At 45.5% G+C, this 14323-nt stretch overlaps 1 protein-coding gene across 1 annotated transcript in view; it reads right to left on the minus strand.

Annotated features, from left to right (window-relative positions):
- Positions 1–3370: 3370 nt before the first annotated feature.
- The window catches only part of T265_15170 (hypothetical protein), a gene marked incomplete at both ends in the record, with an annotated part of 39371 nt that continues 28418 nt past the window's right edge, over positions 3371–14323 (minus strand). Inside the window, 5 exons of the mRNA XM_009176905.1 lie at positions 3371–3521; positions 3723–3935; positions 7466–7826; positions 9566–9717; positions 12814–12850. Of these exons, the coding sequence (XP_009175169.1) occupies positions 3372–3521; positions 3723–3935; positions 7466–7826; positions 9566–9717; positions 12814–12850 (913 nt within the window). The remainder of the gene's footprint in view (positions 3522–3722; positions 3936–7465; positions 7827–9565; positions 9718–12813; positions 12851–14323) is intronic.

Consider the following 14323-nt stretch of genomic DNA (forward strand, 5'->3'; position numbering starts at 1 on the left):
AAAAAAAAGGGTGAAACCGGTCGTGGGCTGTCGACGGATTTTCATCAACCTTATGAGTAGTTCATTACAAAAATATGGTTCTATTTTCCTTCGCTGTACAACCTCAGAGTAGTTGGAAAATGAAGCTTCTATAATCGTACCTGATCCTGGCTTCCTCGAAGTAAACAACATCCAGAGAATGGAAGACGGCCAAATGCACTAGAATAGTATTTCTTATGATGATTGCGCTTGACGTTCAAGGATGAGAGGAGACTGTAAAATGTGTGTCCACCTACGTGTCAGGATGATAATCTACCCGCCATATTTTAATTATTCTGCCTCAGAAAATCGCTGATCTCAACCGGGCGGTTTGGCTACGGTTCAGGTGCAGGGGATCCATGCATGTGTCATGGGAGACACACTGAGAGACCGAAACGATCACTTGAATGTACTCGATGCGTTGGCAGCACTGAGTCAGGAAGAATACATAAGTCAAGTATCAGTCCGTGTCAAACACAATGAGTTGGATTGTTGTTTGCTCTAATCAGACCTGAAGTCAGCTCATTTCCGCTGAATCAAGGTCGCCCATCACCAGCCCTCCTTGAAACTTGTGAGTCCCTAGAAAACTAAGAGGAGGGACGAGCCACATGGGGGAGGGGAATGAGCGAATCAAGAGCTACCAGTGACAGGAATAATCCGAAGCCCAAGAAAAGTTTGCAACACATTTGTGGAGGAATTGAATTCAGTAACTTAATTTAGAAGGTTGTCCTGAGGAACCTGCTCCCGACTGATGATTCTGTCACTTGGTAATGTGGGTATAGCATATGCATCCCAACAGATAGAAAAATCCTATACCGAACAATATACACATCCCTGGTACGTTAAGAGTCACGGATAGCTCTTCGAATATCTGACCGTATTTGAGCACTACCAAGTGCATACTGTGTGGACATCCAGGTGCTGTTCTTGTTCATCAATTACGTGCGACACGGGAGCGGATAGGTACACATTCAAGTTGTTATTAGCTGGTATTTTCGTACGGTGAACCTTTCGGCGATGGTGGGTACTTTATCGTTGGAGAGATCTGGGGGATAGGTGCACCAAAGTTAACAACTCCCATGACTACTGTCTCTTCTGGGGATAACTACCAAAGCAAGAAGGGTACAGCTTCTGTATCTCTCTTCTGAATCATGATCTGACGATTATGTTGCGCTGAAGACTTTATGCACTGGCACATGAACATGTCTGTGCAACCTTTGAAGTACCAACTGCCTATCGATCTCTTGTGAGCCTTTCCTTTCGGAAACAATTCGACATATGGCTTCGCTCCATCCAACAGACCCAGACAACGTTTTGATGGGCACTCTTCCTTTGCGTTTGCTTGTGTTGAAAGTGTCAGAGTAATGGCTCTCCGCCTGGCGGACAAGCTGACGTCACATTTGTCAAACACGTGTTTGGGCTGGCAAAAGCGGCTCTAGTATTAGAAATGAAGCAGTTACCCAGGCAAGAAAACGTTTTTCACAACTCAAAAGGGTCTTTTGTGCGTTCTATGTTCGGATTTGATCCTAGTCTTGTATTATTATCCCAGTTTCGTAAGCGTGGAGCACACACCAAACCGTGATCTGTAAAGGTCATTTGGTTATTAAAGTGATCCGCGGAGTTTGCGAACGTGAATGTGAAACGCCCCGGGAAGCATTTTAACCTCACGGAGACCAAGGGTTGATGAGGTATCCCTTTGATCATATGCATATTCAGGTTAGGGGGAAGGGATGAGGCAAGAAGACCTAACCCGACCCGTGTGTGGTGAATCCAGATGAACGCCTGTACTACACCCGGCACGCGTCCACGGAGTTGAAGTATGAAGCCATTAGGAGCCTCAAGATATACAACTTTGCCTGATGGAAACTAGCTAGCGTCCGATGACTAACCGAATTAAAGTTAAAGGTAAGCAGAGATGGTCAGTTTTTGATGATTGCGGTGTACGGTTCTTAGAACTGACCCCTACAAACTCGCCAATCCTCATGTTGCTCCATTGAAGATGAAAAACGACCACCTGCCATCACAAACGAAAGGATGCTGTGGAGAAGCGGCAAACAGAAGAGGTATAATCATGCATCTCTTGGTCGCTGGCTACAGGGATCGATAACGTGTCTTGAGTTTCGGACTGATAGTAGCTTAATGACAGTGTTTTACTAAGCCGCCTAGTTTGGGAACAGTTACTCCGAGTAGGGATGGTAAAACTCTATGGTGATACGGGGGGGCGATGAAGTACATTGTCTCCTTTTTCATAAAGGAAACTACTCACAAGGTTGCTGAAAACTCTTCGACAGCCCACGACCGGTTTCGCCCGTCTTACGGCTCATCAGGTGGGCGCAGTCCCCGAGTTTCCATCAACCTTATGTTCTACTTGAACCCAAATTACACTGTTTCCGAGAAATACCCTCTTTTGCACATCAATTTGGTTTTCACGAGAGACTCAACTGAATCTCTCGTTTATGAATCATGAGGCGGCCTGTGCGCAGCACATTCGGTTGTAGAATACCATAAACGAGAGATTCAGTTGAGTCTCTTGTGAAGAACAAATTGCATTGTCTCCTGTTTGATGCATCGATGCCGCTTGCAGTAAGAACAAACCATCGTGACAAAAGTGACCTTTTCGCGAGCAGTAACCTATTTAGAAAGGGATTAACATCGTGAGTCAGTGTACAATCTTTTCAGGTGACGAACAATCCACAAACCATAACAGCAATGTCTTAATAGTCTATACGTAGCGAGTGGTGTCGTAATACATAAAGAAGTTGCAGGGAGAACACAGGGTATGTAGATGAAGAGAAAAGGGTACAATGTGACAGAAGTACATGGGGATGGCAACCAAATTGCACAAGTATTGGAGGCAACACTCGGCAAACACACGCAGCACTAGCTCAAAAACCGAAACTGGTAGCCCGAGCGGGGCGAGTCACCCACGCAAATGATTGGTGTGGCCAAGATATTTGATGCCAATTGTGTGAACACTGTTCAACACGGCATTCAGGTGATGGTCGCAACTGGGTTTGAAAAAAACTGCAAAAAGCAGTTGCAGAGTTAAGAACTGAGTCGTTTTGCTCATATTTTTTTACCCAGTGTGGCCTGATTTTTTAGTAATATTGGGACCAGACCGGCAATGAAACCAGTACTGCACAACATACACCAACAAACATCCAATAACTTGGACAACTTGGCCACCGAAAAGAGAGGTGAGTGTGTGGACAGAGTGGGATGGGTGAAAATTATACAAATGCTTCCGGGGGTAGTTTGCCAGCATTGCGTAACATTTCGAAAGCGCCGAACGCAGCTTCAAAATTCCACTGATATTCTTCGAGACATTGGCGTGAGAACGCTTCGTTCATACCAGAGCGTTGTTTCAATTCCGTTATGAGTATAGCTTGTGCACTCGCATCGGCCGGGGTGGAGGAAGACACCGATGGCACCGTTGTGTCGGTCGGTGGAGCAGGATTCGCCGGTTGCGTGGTTGCCTTGGAGGCCATACCTTTTATGTACTTCTGGAAAAAGGATGAAAACGAAGAATGCGGTTGTAAAGCAAGCTCCGTTCGAACAAGAGCAACAGAGCATTCAGCTCATGCGTCCGCGCTGCAACTTCAACGTTGTCGCGGGCGAAAAACCAACACAACGTTCAGCTCATTAACAGTCAGTTAAAAAAACGGTTAACAACGACTGGAGACACACAATCGAAGTAATCATACCTTGCATAGGGCTTCACTAGGACAGGAAATGAGTAAATCGTCTTGTAAGACATGCCCACCCGGGGCAACCAGGATCATCGTGCGAGAGAAACAGCGGAGCACTTTCCGGACATCATTTGCGTTGGATGCAGCAGAGGTTCGGTAGGGGTCGGTTGGGTGAAGTGGATGTACCTCGTAGAACACTCCAGTAACAGTGAAAAGCATCTGAGTGGGCTGAAAACCGCAAGCAGGAAGGGGGAAGAAGTTGAGGTAAACGTGATGGAAAGGTATGCAGGGGTAAAAAAATGAACCTGTCCACAAACATCTCTAGAACTAGTGTCGTCAAGGATGCCTATCCATGGGAAAAGGCATTTTATATGCCTTTCAACAAAAATTGAGAACGATCAAGATATAAAGTCTAGTCGAAACAGTCTATACCCCCTCGCAATGTTGTGCACGCCACTCGGCGTATCAGCGTATTCTTTACTCCTCAACTCCAAATGTTCAACTTTTTCGGTACCGTCACCAATAGTGACCAGAACGATAGCATGGAAGTGTGTATGCGAAAGGATCAAGGTGAGGACAAACGGAGCCTCGCGCAGTGAAAACTCCTTCGTAACCTGACAGAACAGGTTCCCGTGTTTCTCGTAGCGACGGCTGTGGCAAACTGTCCGCTCTCCATGCCACCATTTACATTGCTACTGTACTAGAATTCAGAAATGAACTGAATGAATGTACTGAAATAAGGTTTGCTTCACTAAGAAGTGTCAAGAGATCCCTTACTACATTTACCCCTCCAAAGCGACTGTTCTGTATCGGTCCCGCCAGGGGTCACCGTAAAACGATCTTGGCATAAATGACATTTGCCAGAAATGCCAAACAGATCGTGTGAGCAAGTGCTCCGACACAAGTGGAATAGTAATCGACAACTCGGGACAACATGATGGTGCTGCAGGGTGAGATCGAGAACTCGAAGAAATGTTTACTGTCCGAACAGGCATGATTGGTCTTATACACCATCTCCATGAGTTCGATTTAAAATGTCGGCAACGCACTTGCATAACTCAACTGTCTGACCTTGCTAAATGAGGATAGTGGACTTTAAAGCGGAAAAAAGCGTCGTTGCATGCTTCAGTGCTCTGGCTTTGACAAATGGATAGATACCTGGGGTGGAGCGCACCATTATCACCAGTTTCTGTGGTGCAAATTGCTAGTAGTCTCTAGTTCATAAACACGGGGTGTGTACACACGACAAGATGTCTCCATACAGTTTTTTACTAACCCTACAATAGCATGTGACAGGCCATGGAGGCCTTCTTGACCCACTTAAACTGTTCCAGATGAGTCTCCCGCAAAACCAAATGTGTGCAATTCACCAATTTCGTGCAATTTGATTTCAAGTGGAACGTACGGTTGACGGAAACTCGGGGACTACGCCTACCTGATGAGCCCCAAGAAGGGCGAAACCGGTTGTGGGCTGTCAGCAACCTTATGAGTAGTGCATTACGCCCAAACTATTCATATTTTAAATTCGAGGCACCTGTTCCTTAAACTCGTGACCAGTTTCCGTTCTGTAAACATAGAGTTATGAAAACACCATGTGATGCATATTAAAAAGGTTGCGAAAAACTAATAAGGCCAATCTGAACTAAGTGCGAAAATCGACACATTTTGAGGGTACGCCAGGTCCTCAATAATATACCACTAAAACACAATTTCACACACTTCACATGAAGGTTTGCGTCCACACTTTTTCCCAACTTCCTATCATCAGTTCAGTCATCGTATCGAAAAACTTGTTTTCTTTGTATCGCACGCGCTTCATTTATTTTCCGATAACTTTGCTTTCGTAAGCGGATTACTCAAGAAAATTGACTTCGAGGAGAAACCACCACAGTGGGTAGTAGAGATCGACTTGGTGCCAGGTTGAAATATAATCCATCCGAATCCCTTAGCACAATGGGAAGAGTTGATCCTAAAATAGAAATCAAGGGTGACTTTGTGTGTAATCTAACCAAATGACGTTTATCGCTCATGGAAGTGGAGTCCCGAACCCTAGCAGACCTCCATTGTGATTTCAGCTACTGTAAGCCCTCGTTCGATACGGTGGTCATTGCAGTTTTTATCATTATTGCAATCAATATATATGTCGGTCCTGATTCCATAAAGTCTTTTGCCTACTTGCTCCACAGTGAAAGGGGACTGCTTATGTTCTTACGCTTGAAGCGCACAAGGCCTCGGAGCACTTGCTCGAAATATCTAACCTTCGAAAGTAAAATCTGGTCATGTATTATTCTCAGAAACTACCGTTTCGCAGTGTCGTACAGTTTGTTGTATGACCTCGGTTTTCCTAGAACCGTATCTGAAAGTACCGGCAAGGAAATTTTTTCAGAAACATTTTCCATCGAGCTGTTTACGTTTCTGCTTATTACGGCATTCCTATTGGAATGAATAATTTGTTTATTGAATAACGGGGGACGAGATGGCACAAGTGGTTAGGGCGCGAATTTAGTGACCGGAAAGTCTGTGGTTCGAACCCGACCTCTGTCTCTCGACTCCCCTGTCTAGGCTTGGGTAACCTGACAGTATCCTAGCCCTCGTGCAACCTTCGGGTGGCATGGCAGTTAGGCACCGAAAGAATGCTACAGCTGAACGATAACAGTTTGGTTATTGAATAACGAGGATTCGGGTGCCGTCTTTCATTTGACTCAAATAAACAATAGTTTTGTTCGTACGAAGGCCACGAGCACAGGATTGGGTACTAATCGCGGTCTGGAACGTGCTGAACTTGGTACGTCATTGGTTGAATTCGTGAGCTTCAAGCATATGAAGCGCAGCTTAAAAACACTTACGGCTTGAATAAATATTGCCTGAATAGCATCTGACATCATTTCAACAGGGGACATAATGTTTTCAGAGTACTCAAGTTGAAATTATTCATAAATTCAATAGAATTGGCTATGAACTTCGCTAACGTAGATCCTCTCACATTTTGCCATGCTTTGTCCACGTGCTCATTACCAGTACAGTGTTGGCTAACTGCAGAGAGTACTTGAGCTGATCAGACCAATACTGCTGGGATATTGTGGATTGACATGCTTTTTACGAACTTTTTAGGGCCTGACCGAAAGCGAATTGCCAGACGTACTCGCTCTATGGCGTGATCGGAAGCAAGTTGTGTGCCCCATAAGGAATGGCTCTCAATCGATGGCAGATAGCCGCATGATGCAATGGCGTCCACTGCTGATTTGCGCTAGGTGGCTGACAGCTCACGCGGGTATAGTGGCGCACATATATCCAAGCTGTCGCCTTCAATTTATACTTTTCCCTCAGAATTTCCCCAACGAAAGTTCCATCAATACTACTGAATCCACGCGTTAATTATATGAGCTACCGTCTCTGAAGCACAGCCATCCATCCCCATCTACCCAGGTCAACAGTGAACTAAACCGTGGCACCATTGTATAGAGTCAATCGGCTGCCACAAGCACGTCCTGATTGGTCTGAATATGGACCAATCAGGGCCAAAGCCCTTCGGCTCGACGCTTCCTGTTCGGTCAAGTAGACTCTAAAGTGACCTATTGTGGGAATACCTCACTCTACCTGATTACAGACTTGTTTTATCAACCGTGAATTTTGATGTACCATTGTAGGCGGGACAGCAAGCAAAAAAACTAACAGGAGTTGCGCAACGACGACACCAGTAAACAGAGTCAGCTGTATAAAATTTGAAATATAATAGATATTGGTGAGAGCTGACTCACTGAATGAAAGGCAACGTCTACGGTAAAGGATTCCAAAGGATGCTCCGTAGGTGGGAGCTCCGTCAAGAGGGCCGCACAAGCCAAAGAACCACGGGCAACCAGCTCTCTCCGACGAGCTTCGTTATGGCAGTGCATCAAATTGCGACTTCTTGTCACGTACTCCGTGTCGAGACGACAGGTTGTTAGCACGGTCTTATGTCGCGTCCCATCCTCAGATGGCGTAATTATTCGGCACGAAGGGACATTGGATCCCCTGAACAAGGTGCGGTCCGTCCCAACTGACAGTACCAACTGTGATGCTGAAGTGTAGTAGGGGAGCAGGTTTTCCCCACGCGGTTTTGTGTCGTACCGCGTGAAATATCTGAAGGGTAAATAAAACATTGGAATCCCAGCTATAAATCCAAGGTGGAGGGAAAACCCACACAACGGGATGACTCCCGTCGACTTTGAGTTTCTAACAAACTTAATTCGTATTACAGAGGATACAACATACGAGAGATTGCTCATCCAACAAACTACTCGTGTAAACTGATACTCATACTAAGCAGCGGTTTCACCATCTATACTTTCTATACATGGTCAGCATAGATATAGTAGATCACAATAATCTTATCGTGCAATTAGGCAGATAGGCGAAACCCTTATCTCCGCAATCACCACTGAAAGAAAGCAAGGCCCCAGAATAAAAAAACAGAGAGCTGCGCACCTACTGATAGTTACCAGCATTATTTAGTCTAGCTGCGCTGAGAGGTTGGTTTCGTCCTCCCAGGTCACTTCCAGACAAAACAACTCTGAACCGTTGTATCTCGGTGAGCCCCATATGCGGTGTTATCCGAGCAGTTGCCAACAGTCTGCAAACGGTGATATGCGGTTTCAGTGCACCTGATTACGGTACTTGTCCATAAACAATGTACATACAACGGCAAGGGGGAAACTTTTTGCCTTTCCGTGAAACTTCCAGGTACGCTCGTTGAATAACCATGTGCGAGGCGCAGTCATATGTCAAAAAACTCCACCACCTAGCGTTAAGCGCAGCCATGTCCAACAAGCCTAATCCTCACGTGATAAGTCAAGGGATCAGACTGCTGGCTAGTAAGGCATCAGGTCGAGTTCCCACTGGCAAAAAGTATGGACCCAACAACTAACATTATTCCATCCATGCTGTACGTCGGTGGCCCGTGTTTGGATTCAAACAATATTATCGAGTGTATACACCCTAACCACGAAAGGCTGTACACAGTTTTCGATTTGATTTGAGTATTTATTATCCTCACTGTGAAGTAACGATTCTTGGTCTGAATATTTCAAGCTAATGTTTTCGTCAAAAACAACCATCAAAGGTGCACGTGTATCAACGCCGAAAACCAGGTCAAAAACACAACGTCGTATCAAGGACTCAGCGACACCATTCTAGAAATCCTGAAGCCTTCTGAATGCGGCGTGGCAACCAGCAATCGGCGGATCCTGGTTCACGACGGGTTATTGGGTAGACTTTCGGCCAATCAGAGTTCGCCTTGATGCTGGAAGGCAACCGGTCCTATCTTCTGGCCAATCGCGTGCGGAATAAGTTCCTTGACCGTAGCAGGGCAAAACTCTGAGTGGTATCTGTGCGCAATTCCGCCTAACGCACTGTACTTTTGGTGGCAGTTCTGATGAAAACGCTAGCCTATGCATCAGATCGGGAACTGGGCTGTTACCATGTCACCCTAGTTGGTATAGATCGACCAAGTAAGCTCGTAAGTGACCTTAATGCATATGATGAAAGTAACAGTCGATCCAAAGAAAATTTGGCCAACAGAAACCAGGAACACAACAGTATAACAACAACCCCTCTGAATGCTGGCACTCATCGAAATCGGAGAATGGCGCGGCTTACACAAAATTGACTAGTTTCAAAAATGACCGAAGAAGGAAGTGGAAAACTCGGCACTGATCGGAAATAGCGTTTTAAATTAGATCAATGTCAGTAGATCGAGTCCCTTTCAGAGGGACATCTCTGCGCAGAATTTGTTAGATCCCAAAGATGTGCTGAGGGATTATTCTATGGCTGTATGGTCTGTGTGAAAGTGCGGAAAAGTCAGAATCAGTTAAGGGACTCACTCTTTGAGAAAAGTAAGCAAAGGTATCCGGACTTCATCGTTGGGAAAATAGCCGAGAGTTGATGGCGGTAACGGGATACGAGCAGCATCCGTAGTGCTGGGCGAACTAGCATGTTCTATCGCAAAGCGGACTGACTGCAGTTCCTCACCATTCTAGAGTGGGTAAGAGTGGAACGGGACAAAAGATGAACAGATTCCAAAACAACAAACTTCACTCCAAAGATAGAAGAGAAAATTTAAGACAACTTCTATAGTAAGCCATAAGGACACATGGTGGGCTAACCGTCGGATTTCAATTTATTTAGTCGAAGCGGCATAGGAGGCCGGAGAGGTGACTGAAAACGTAACGACTGACCTGGGATATCCGGTAATTTAAGGTCACATTGGGCACACGGGCATGTGATTGTGCGAACGAGGTCGGAACGACTTACGCCATCCACTAAAAATGCACGCAGTAATTTGCACTCCCATATTCGTACCAAGTTAGATGCACCTTGTAGTTATGGTTTACGGACTTGACAATATCAGGCAGTGTTCAATGGCCAGCACAATCAACGAGAAACCAGCTAGCCAACCACTTCGTGTTTCCCACGAAACGCTCCGCGTGATCACTGCTAAACAAGTCTCGATAAGCGTACCCTCGAAGCGGCAAAACGAAGAACGAAAACGGGTGTCTAGCTGTTTACCCGATTTGATAGATTATTGGTTTTTTGTCTAGGAGAGCTGACTAAATCTGATTTGAAACCACTGACACAAGGCAAATAAAGCATCTTCGATTTCTGACGCGGAACAGTGATCTGATCGGAAATAGCGTTTTAAATTAGATCAATGTCAGTAGATCGAGTCCCTTTCAGAGGGACATCTCTGCGCAGAATTTGTTAGATCCCAAAGATGTGCTGAGGGATTATTCTATGGCTGTATGGTCTGTGTGAAAGTGCGGAAAAGTCAGAATCAGTTAAGGGACTCACTCTTTGAGAAAAGTAAGCAAAGGTATCCGGACTTCATCGTTGGGAAAATAGCCGAGAGTTGATGGCGGTAACGGGATACGAGCAGCATCCGTAGTGCTGGGCGAACTAGCATGTTCTATCGCAAAGCGGACTGACTGCAGTTCCTCACCATTCTAGAGTGGGTAAGAGTGGAACGGGACAAAAGATGAACAGATTCCAAAACAACAAACTTCACTCCAAAGATAGAAGAGAAAATTTAAGACAACTTCTATAGTAAGCCATAAGGACACATGGTGGGCTAACCGTCGGATTTCAATTTATTTAGTCGAAGCGGCATAGGAGGCCGGAGAGGTGACTGAAAACGTAACGACTGACCTGGGATATCCGGTAATTTAAGGTCACATTGGGCACACGGGCATGTGATTGTGCGAACGAGGTCGGAACGACTTACGCCATCCACTAAAAATGCACGCAGTAATTTGCACTCCCATATTCGTACCAAGTTAGATGCACCTTGTAGTTATGGTTTACGGACTTGACAATATCAGGCAGTGTTCAATGGCCAGCACAATCAACGAGAAACCAGCTAGCCAACCACTTCGTGTTTCCCACGAAACGCTCCGCGTGATCACTGCTAAACAAGTCTCGATAAGCGTACCCTCGAAGCGGCAAAACGAAGAACGAAAACGGGTGTCTAGCTGTTTACCCGATTTGATAGATTATTGGTTTTTTGTCTAGGAGAGCTGACTAAATCTGATTTGAAACCACTGACACAAGGCAAATAAAGCATCTTCGATTTCTGACGCGGAACAGTGATCGGACTAAAAATTGTTCGACGTATATATATATATATATATATATAATCGTCTCACTCAACCACACTGCACAGCCTAACATACTAATGAAAGGAAGGCCTTCGCTGCGGAGTTATCTATTCGGAAATGTCAACTGACCGGTTACAGACCATTGAACAAGGAAGCAAAACTCTAATCTGCATCTTAGTTACAAAAACTGGACAAAGATCTTATCCCGAACGAGTCTTCCTGGAGATTCATTGCCTCCAATCATTCGTCGGTCAAATAAAAGCAAATGTTACAAAGTGCCCCCACGAATTCCGCAACAGAATTCCATTTTTCAATCGACTCAAAGCGAAATTCTACGAACAACACATACTACTCGCGTGCCTCCCGATCAGTAGTATCACCGTTACACTAATATCTGGTTGAAATATCGGTCGGGACACATTAGCGAGCAGTTTTCAGGTACTGATGAACTGCCAGCATTGGGGAAGCACAGAAGTATCTAAATAATTGCTCCCTGAATTTGAGGACACCAAGATAGACGGTAAGTCGAGAGCTACGCTCTGAATATCCAGGGGAAATGGAACTCCAAATGAGCGCTCATGTTCAACACGGAGCCCAGTTGGGATTGTTGATTTGAACTAATAATAAACACGTCTTTGGATGTCAAATTATATGTCGTAAACATGACGAAGTTCAGCAGCTCTTCAGCGAGGCAAGGTGAGTAGAAATATTTCGATGAAGTTCAATTGGGACTTCCTACAAATCTTGATTTGCTGCACTCCCACCTGGATGAAAAAGACAAACGCCTTGTTTTTGTTACTTTCTCACTTAGACCACCGTACGGATGTGGTTGCTCAACTGAATGCACACTTTGAAAAAGTGTGCATATGTAGTTGGACTAGGAAATGTGGGAGAGTTGCAGGTATCAATTGAAGTCGATACATGCTGAAGAGCACAGTTCTCCTATTCGAAAATCACTGATTTCCGGGGGAATTCAGACCCGTAACCGGTTGGATCGAATTGTGAACACCCTACGATTTAGCAACGGGTGTATGGGCTGCACTGGGATTAACAAGTCAGCAATGCAGCTCACGTCCGCTCACGTTGTCGAGCTCTGTGAGTGCGGGAAGTCCATGAGACTTGTGAGACGGATGGAAGAGTAATCCCACAAGCTAACTGATCAGAGTTACGACGTGCCGCCGATCAGCAAGCAACGTCACATGCCTTACTGCTGAACGTTTTGCTCACCGTTTCATTGTCTATATTTGCCGACAGGTGTTGGTGCGGGTTAGTGTTTGGTTTGTGCAAGTCCTAACCAACATCCCAATTTCTTGCATTCTATTTTACGAACAAAAATCAGACAAGCAAATGGACTAGTGAACAATCCATATTCCACGGCCATTTATTGCCCTGGTTGTGACAGCGTGAAATATCACACCTACAATAGTAGGACAGATGTATAAGTAGGTGTACAGGACCAAACCATACACGGAACTTACCACCTTCTTCAAACCTGGAATAGCTTTGAGGAGGTTTCTACCAACACCGGGAAGAGAGAAGCGATGGGGCGAGTAGCAGCATGAATGGGAGGTTGAAACAGAAAAAACAATGGTGGTCAATGGTGCAGATAAATGGTACATCATCTATACAATACGTTCAATAACTAGAGAACTGTTTCGCTACAAAGGTGTTTGGACTACTTCTGGAAATTAGGTACGAACTCGCGGTAGCACTCGTTGAACAAAGTGTATTCATTCTTCAGGTTCACCGCTTATTCCTGAGACTCAGTAGAACTGTACTTTCTTTTCCTCGGTCGAACGCTTCCCCTGTCTGAGCCTGCTGTTTACCCCTACTCCTTTTATTACGTATTTTATACATGTAGTACCGCATCTTTTGGTAAATCACAAGAATCCACAATTTCTGGCTTGTTATTTTGCGCGTCACTCAAATGGACTTTCCAGTGTAAGTCTACAGTACTCAAATTGGACCATTTCAAGACATCATACGGTGGTCCACCCTCAGGAGCCGAATGAGGTGAGAGATGTCTCCGATCGTGCATATCAAGTCCAAAGGAACTCACTGAAGTCACAGCTGCTCAGTGATCCAGACATCGCGAATAGTCTACCCTTAGTCTCTCTTCGTTTCCGCCAGCGCAGAAATCCCGAAGGGTGTCTATTGTAATGGGTACGAGTGTACCAGATGCGCACGGGACCAGTAAGCAACCTTATGCATCACTGGCTGGGTCCATCGGGTATCGGCGATAGCAAAACCACCACGGTGTTGATTCCCCCTGTGAATCAACGGTGAACAAGGGTAACTTTCCTTGTTTTCTGACTACTCATGAGTAACATGAGTTACCCCTGTTTATTATGACACCGTTTCGTTTTCTTACCTCGCGCTTCCGCCTCAGTAATTGATGTCAATATTTTGTCGCCCGTCTGTCATTGCCTGCAAGTTTGTCTCGACTGCACCTACTTTCGAGCGCCCAATGCGATGGAAAAGTGGGCCGACCGGGTATCGAACTCGGATCCTCCAAACGGCAGGCGAAAGCTCCACCAACTTTACCGACCTGACGCCAGAGAGGATGATTATTTTGTATTACCCGTGTATCGCGCCTGCCAGATAGTCCTTGCCGAGCGTTGTTTTAAACGGACGAAACCGCGCAATCTGAACTGTCACGCGACACGAGCGGCTGCGTCGGCGCCGACCGAAACTTTCAGTGCAGTCCTTCTTTTCAAAACGTCTGCAGCCCGCACAACTTGCCGAGCTTTTAAACGGACGAAACCGCGCAATCTGAACTGTCACGCGACACGAGCGGCTGCGTCGGCGCCGACCGAAACTTTCAGTGAGTGCATTCTTTTCAAAACGTCTGCAGCCCGCACAAAGCCGTTACAGCAAGTTTGGGCGAGAATTATTAGCTATATATCTGGCAATACGCCATTTTCGACATCTTTTAGAGGGTCGATATTTCTCAGTTTTGACGGACCATAAACCATTGATCTTCGCTCT

This window comes from Opisthorchis viverrini (assembly GCF_000715545.1).
Source record: "Opisthorchis viverrini unplaced genomic scaffold opera_v5_376, whole genome shotgun sequence".
Taxonomy (NCBI): Eukaryota; Metazoa; Platyhelminthes; class Trematoda; order Opisthorchiida; family Opisthorchiidae; genus Opisthorchis; species Opisthorchis viverrini.